The sequence below is a fragment of the Staurois parvus genome, unplaced genomic scaffold, assembly GCF_062004578.1.
Source record: "Staurois parvus isolate SC_StPar_1 unplaced genomic scaffold, SC_StPar_1.0 ptg000488l, whole genome shotgun sequence".
Taxonomy (NCBI): domain Eukaryota; kingdom Metazoa; phylum Chordata; class Amphibia; order Anura; family Ranidae; genus Staurois; species Staurois parvus.
The window spans coordinates 517647-525430 of record NW_028318284.1 but is presented as its reverse complement, the minus strand read 5'-3'; the positions used below and the strand labels follow the sequence as shown (position 1 = coordinate 525430).

Here is a 7784-nt window from a genome sequence, read left to right as displayed (position 1 = left end):
ACACCCAGTGGAGATTAAATGCCATCAAAAGAAAGCTCTGTCTGAAAAAAATGATACAAATTTTGTTTGGGTACAGGGATACAATTGTCAGAGTACGATGGCACTGAAAGCTGGCCTGGGCAGGGTGGGGGTAAAAGTGCCCAGTAGGCAAGTGGTTAACATGGTGAGGTGACCACTGTAAGTGGAGAATTGCACTGCTTCCATCAGCTGAGTGCGCCTGTGGTGATCGGCGTGGTATATGACGTCACCAGGCGCTTCCTCCCGGCCGGCGGCAGTACTGGGAGCAGAGTAAAGCGGGCTGCGTGTATCCCCTCGGCAGGATCCTCCGCACTGGGCTGGGTGTGTGGAGCCAGACTGAATGAGTCACCATCTGTGCTTCCCAATTCTGAAAGAATGCAACTTTCCTTAGATAGTCTCAACACGCTGACAGCACCAACCAATCCCTGGAAAAGGAGGGGGGGTTGTCTTTCTCAGCGCCCAGCTCTTCAAGACATAAACTAAACTCCCAATTTACGGGAGGTGTGGAGGCTGAGAATAGTGACCGTCAGCCCCCCTGGACTTCTGAATGATACTACTGAGGGGAAAAGCAGCTTTGGTCCCAGGTAGGAGGGCAGTGGTCTCCCCCTCGCCTGCACACTTGGTACGCTCCTATGTTAGAGGTTGCACTGTGTCTGTACAATAGCCTTTCCATCAGCTGCTCTCCTCCTATCTGTGCTTAGAGATTGGGAAGTTGGAGTTGTGATCCATCCTGGGGGGAGAGCAGCCCCAACAAAGGAGTAGGGAGATCACCCAGCCTGAGACCTCCATTCCTCCCTCATCTTCCCAGACCCTGGCTGTTCTGTGTGTGCAGGGAGGGGGCTGGACAGTATTCTTCCCTCCCTGGTGATGAATCCTTTCTTCCCCAACTGTTAATCGGATCCTGTTGCCCTTAGGAATGAGACTGCATCAATCTCAGCTCTGATACTGAATAAGAAAAACACAGGAGAACCAGAGGAGCTAGCACTCTAAGACAACTGATCCCTAGTTGTGTTATCACTTGAGGACATGGACAAGCAGACTGGGGAGACCACACCAGAGGAGCACACAGCAGGTAACCTCCTTATCAAAAAAGATCAGCAATGCTAGGAGTAGTGGAGTTTGGGCTGTGCTCTTTAAGTGGGAAGAGATCACTGATCATGGTTACTTTTAGATTGATCTTTTTAGATTTCAGCATTGATGCGTGCTTGGAGTTTGGCTGATCATGCATGGTGACCATCACTTGTGCATCTTGATGAGATTGTGCAGAGCTATGGCATATGCCAGCCCACTCCCTACACAGCTTGGGTGAGGTCACCACTAGAGAATAGTCTACAGCCTGGCCGCTTATAGCTCTGTGCCCCTAATGACGCTGCAGATTCCTCTACTGGACACAAAATACATGCTCTCTTCTTCTCCCTTTAAGCATACAATGCTCCAGATAGTCATCATGGAGGAAGACTACACAATAGACTGATTCAAGCGGAGGGGGGCCATGGTCCCTCTTTCCCCTCCTCGCAACCAACAGGCTTTGAAAGAAGATATACTTTGTGCGACTCACCCTGTAGCTGCTACAGGATCTGAATTTCAATGCCCAGATGTCTCCGAGACGGGGGATTTCTTTTCTTCCAACTTTCAAAGTCTTTTGTCTAGCCCAGCCATTCTCAACCAGGGTCCTGTGGAACACTAGGGTTCTTCCAGAGGTTGGTAGGCGCTCCTCGAGCTGAGGCTGATTGACCTCCCTTTTGATGGTGCATGCATAATTTCAGAGCCAATACTGTTTGACCTTTCTTTTGATGGTGCCTGCATAGTTCTGGAATTAATGCTGCATCAGTTATTGTTTTTATTAGTCCAGCCTTTCTCAACTTTTTCAACACAGAGGAACCCTTGAAATAATGTTCCAATCTCGGGGAACCCCTGCCACAAACTACCAGGTCTACAACTCATTTTACATTAGTGTGGTGGTCAGTGGGAGAATGTTCCTTATACTTGTCATTGGATAGAGTCCCCCCCCTTACAGATAAATAAAAGGATCAATAGTGTTAGTGGGAGCTTAGCTGAGGCAGAAATTGCTCAAGGAACCCCATAGCAGCCTCTGGAGGAGTCCTAGGGTTCCACAGAACCCTGGTTGAGAAACCCTATATTGGTCTATAAGTGTGCAATTTTGATCACTAAGGGAAGTTGCATTTTTTCACTGACCTCCAATAAATTGCAGGAGTTCTCTGAAACTTAAAATTGTATTTTTAGGGTTCCTTTAGGGCAGTAGTTCCCAACCTCAGTCCTCAAGTATCCGCAACAGGTTATATTTTTAGGGTTTCCTTTGCCTTGCAGTTGACTGGCTTTAATTTAGTGGCTTGGTATGTATGACAGCTATTTTATCCAAGGGAAGATCCCACAACATGACCTGTTGAGGGTACTTGTGGATCAATATTGGGAACCACTGCCGTAGTGGAGAAAGGCTGCTCTAGTCAGTATGTTTAAAAAGAAACCTGTTGTCAGAGAGAATTAATTTTATACATGTAAAGAGATGAAACCCTTCAGGCCTGCATGGAACTCTACAACTCCAGTCCTATGGAGAAAATGGAATTATCGCAGTAGATAAAAGTAATGTTGTATTTCAGAATGTCTTGGTTGCGTAACCAATGCTAAATATACAGAAGGACATGTGATTGCTGGTTCCTGTGGTTTCACAAAATCCACTGACATCTCCTTCAAGGGGAAAAGGCTATTGTCTTGTTTGGAATTTTTGGCCATTGTTGCGCAAGATAATAGAAGGGTGGGGGGTGTCAGTGCTTTAAATGTATGTGACATAGCATATGCATGGACAAGTTAATGGAATGAGAGACTGTTCAGAGGTGGGATTGTTCGCTAATATTTAACAATCGTATTCTGGTCGTGGTCAGGCCTAAGTTAGACCATTGGCAGATACCAGGAATTCCAGTACTCAATGATAATTATAGTGTATGTAACTGGAACAATTGTTGCAGATGAACTAGGTGAAAAATGAACGAATAGGTGATCGGTCAGGCCTGGAAATGTTAGGATAATCTTGCAAGGTATGTCATGTTTTGGCACATGTCCAAAATTCCACTGTCTGTGGACACCTGTAGCTCTGCATAGCGGGACTAATCTTGAGGTGTAGCCATTGAATGGATTAACAATTGCACTTTTGGTCGTTCAAAATAATAAAAAGTAATGAGGGTAGTACGTTTATGATGGGACCTTGTAGCTTAACTGGTTATAGTTGCCACTGCATGTAGCTGTCAAAACTATTGCCCTCAATTAGGCTTAAGTTCAAATTTCTTTGTTCTCTGTAAAGTAATCCATGGTGTTCATACATTCAGGAGGCAATCTTGCTGCCTCCTGAATGCCTAGTTTTTTTTCTCATTTTTTTTTTTTTTTTTACCAACTGCCAATTTTTAATAGTACTCATGTAAGTGTTTAGCTGACAGTTGTGATGTGGCCACACTGACTTGATGGCAAAGTTTGACAGGCAGTGCCGCCTGTCAACTCGGCATACTATGTTAAATTTGCCACTATGCAAAGCTTTGTGAGTGCAGCATGTGAACAGCAACCTTTGGCTCTATAGTAGGCTTTAGGGTGGGCGGTCAATCCGTGGTTCCACAGCCCATTTTTATGGCCTCTGGTCTGCCCATGTGAAAGAGGCCTTACTTTGTTATTCTAACCAGAAACGCTCTTCTTTTATTGTTTGTACACCATCAGTATCCACCTGTCTATAGTTCAGAGGAAAGTTCTTGTGTCATCCCACTTACATTTTTTTTTCTTGCTTACCAAAGTACATATTATTGAGTATTCTTCTCTGTACCAATTTACAGTGTTCTTCTATTTTACTAGCAATAGGGCTTCAAATTACTCAATGCAAGTTTGTTTAACCATTTTCAGCAGACATTACAACAGTGTTTTCTATACCTTTCATTAGGACCAACTAGCAGTGCTGATTTTGCTGGTAATCCCACATATTCAATGGTTAAGTCACCTAATTTCTCAGCAACGTGATTTAGTTACCTGTGTGGATATCTATTAAATATGAGGTGAAAACTAAGGACAGGTTTGGGAAAGGCTATTCTACACCATGGGAATAAGTGCGTAAAGGAACTGTATGTTTACTGTGTCTCTGAAGGTTCTCATTTATCCAGGTCCTGGTGTATCTAGCAGTAGTTTGATGAGCTACGAAATGTCTTCAACATTACAGAACAAGTCTGGTTGATGTGACTACTAATAGTTTACTAAAACGGCTAGACTTTCTTTTTGGTTTGGATAGAGGAGTGAAGAGTTAAAACCCCATTGGATTATTTTTGCAATCTTCGTCCTGTGAGATCTCCCTGTAGATGCAACAGAAAATTAGATTTCTCCCAAAAATTAGGGTAATTTCCATCTTGGACAGATGCCACTGCAATATTTGACCCTGCTGGCTGATTTACGACAGTGGTGGTCAATTTACTTAAAGTAGTGGTCCTCAAGTGCAGCCCCTGGCATCATCACACATAATATTCAGTGAATGTAATGTTACAAAAAACGATCAAAGACTGCAGACATACAACGGGAGATGATTAGAGACTGCAAACATGCTATAGAAGTTGTTGGGAGACAGGAGACACATTACATTAGGCTGACAGATCACATCTATTACAGCCTCTTTACAAGCCAATGCTTTCACATTTTTGCTCCTTACAGCCCCCTTACAAATTAGCGGTGCTACATACTGTATGATATTTCTCTGTATTATAAAAGATTGGAGCAAAAAAAGAATAAAACAGCCCATGGATGAGTCATTGGAGTTGAATGAAAAAAATGGTTAGGTTCCCCTATCCACACACTCGATCCTCCCGACTGAGCCTTTGTATTCTGACAGTAGGAGCCTTCCCAGCCATCAGAATACACTGACCAGCGCTGCCAGCTATGGCTGTGCTGATCGAGCAGGAAAGACATGACCTGGGTGGTTGTACAGAAGTTGATTGGTAGATTGACTGTACAATGAGTGCTCATACATGGATCAGATTTGGCCTGTTCCTGCTGAACCAGCCAAACTTTGATCCAAGTATGGCCGGCTTAAAACTTAAATCAAACCATTTACCTACCAGATGCCAGTCTAAAGAGTACCTTCTTTATTGGCTTGAGTAAACATTAAAACACAGACTACTATCTTTAATTGCCACACAATAAATGCCAAAGAGCTGTAGGTTGAGCACCAGGGATTGATGCTTCTTTCTCTGGTTACATTTTGGTTTTTGCATTTCTCTCATTCTAGATGACTGTGGTCATCGCCAGGACAGATAAAGGAGTGAATTTCCCCAGCAGAGACACAGACAGCAATAAACACGTTGACCCCTCACTGTTCCATAAAGGAAAAATGCCCAAGTTAACTTTTCAATCTTGTGGTTCAGAACATATGCTATGCCTATTTTATACTCAAGCCTAGTGCACAAGATGAGAAAATCTGATGAAAAATACAGCTTCATGAGTCCTCATCCAGTAGTATGATCATTAGTACACCGCTTTCGACAATCAGGAAGGGACAATCACAAAAATTTTTCTCTTACGATACCAGAATGAATGAATGATTTTTGTTTAATCAGTACAGTATTCGTCCATAGAATATCGAGTGACCATGACCACACATACTAGGACGCAAAAGAATACAATACTATACATTACATCATTGCGGGAAGTTGTATTCTGCCCGAGAATTTTCGTAACTTTAGTAACCTCTTCATTTTTGATAGGAGACTAGCATGCAAAAAAAAAAGGGGACAATCATTCATCCAATATTTTTCATTGTGTGTACGAGACTTAAATTTCTTTTGATTTTGGCTGTGACAAATAGTTGAATTACCATGTACACTATATTGCCAAAAAGTATTGGGACACCCCTCTAAATCATTGGATTCATGTGTTCCAATCACCTCCATAGCCACAGGTGTATAAAATCAAGCACCTAGGCATGCAGACTGCTTCCACAAACATTTGTGAAAGAATGGGTCGCTCTCAGGAGCTCAGTGAATTCAAGTGTGGTACCGTAATAGGTTGCCACCTGTGCAATAAGTCCATCTGTGAAATTTCCTTGCTACTAAATATTCCTCGGTCAACTGTTAGTGGTATTGTAACAAATTGGAAGCATCTAGGAACAACAGCAACTCAGCCACGAAGTGGTAGGCCACGTAAAATGACAGAGCGGAGTTAGCGCATGCTGAAGTGCACAGTGCGCTGAAGTTGCCAACTGTCTGCAGAGTCAATAGCCAAAGACCTCCAAACTTCATGTGGCTTTCAGATTGGCACAACAGTGCATAGAGAGCTTTGTGGAATGGGTTTCTATGGCTGAGCAGCTGCATCCAAGCCTCCCCAAGTTCAATGCAAAGCGTTGGATGCAGTGGTGTAAAGCATGCCACCACTGGACTCTAGAGCAGCGTAGACGTGTTCTCTGGAGTGACAAATCGCGCTTCTTTGGCAATCCAATGGACGTGTCTGGTTTTGGCAGTTGCAAGAAGAATGGTACTTGCCTCACTGCATTGTGCGAAGTGTAAAGGTTGGTGGAGGGGGGGATTGTGGTGTAGGGATTGTTTTAGAGGGGTTGGGCTTGGCCCTTCGTTCCAGTGAGAGAAACTCTTAAGCCATCCAGCATACCAAGACATTCTGGACAATTTCATGCTCCCAACTTTGTGGGAACAGTTTGGGGATGGCCCCTTCTTGTTCAAACATGACTGCGCACCAGTGCACAAAGCAAGGTCTGTAAAGACATGGATAAACGAGTTTGGGGTGGAGGAACTTGACTGGTCTGCACAGGCCTTCTTGTTTGATATCCGTGCCAAATGCGCTTCTGGAAGAATTATTATTATTATTATTATACAGTATTTATAAAGCGCCAATAGTTCGCTCAGCGCTGTACATTACAAAGGGGGACAGAACATGTGACAGAACAATACCAATACAATGTGATACACGAGGGGTTCGAGGGCCCTGCTCTTTCGAGCTTACAATCTAGGAGAATGGTCAAACATTCCAATAAGCACAATGCTAAAGCTTGTGGACAGCCTTCTCAGAATAGTTGAAGCTGTTACAGTATAGCTGCAAAGGGTGGGCCAACTCAATATTGAACCCTACAGACTAAGACTGGGCTGCCAGTAAAGTTCATGTGCGTGTAAAGGCAGGTGTCCCAATACTTTTGGCAATATAGTGTACATAGATACCATGTGTCTCATTATTTTGAAATGTAATACTGACCACCTCATTACAACACTGTTTCTACAGGGGCTGATGTTCAATGGTGGCTTAAGGTTTTATAGTAGCTGTAGAAAGACTAGAGTAATATCTTAGTTTCATCCTTATCTGGAGTTACGATTGCACTAATAATGTGTCTGGCAGATTGTTTTTGAGGAAACAAATTATTGCTGGCATCAGCACAAACAACCTTTCTTTGCTGGGCTTTATTCAGTAAATTGCACGGATGTCCTTCCATGAAGTGTTTGCTTGTTAAAGGCCAAAGTTGAAGCCAAACTGTTCTGCCTGTGAAATCAAGGCAAGGCAAAAGATTAGGACTTAGACTATCTAAACCAAAAAAGCAAAAATTCAATATACTGAAAATGACCAATTCAGTTTTTTATTTTGTTTTTACTGTTAGTTTCACCTGTTGTTACAGCAAGTAAGTATGTTATTTTTCAACTTCTTATAACAGATAAAATTGTCCAAAAGTTGTACCTGGAGGGACGAGACAAACCATTTTACTAATAACGGGTGCTTACAATGATCGGCTT

General features: G+C 43.0%; 1 protein-coding gene across 2 annotated transcripts in view; it reads left to right on the top strand.

Moving 5' to 3' along the window:
• The first annotated feature begins 357 nt into the window (after positions 1 to 357).
• MAP7D1 (MAP7 domain containing 1) overlaps positions 358 to 7784 on the top strand; it is a 139015-nt gene continuing 131588 nt past the window's right edge. Inside the window, exon 1 of one of the 2 annotated variants that reach the window (XM_089689643.1) lies at positions 358 to 1090. In XM_089689643.1, the coding sequence (XP_089545769.1) occupies positions 1045 to 1090 (46 nt within the window). In that variant the 5' untranslated portion in view covers positions 358 to 1044. The remainder of the gene's footprint in view (positions 1091 to 7784) is intronic. The other variant, XM_089689642.1, reaches the window with a different exon arrangement.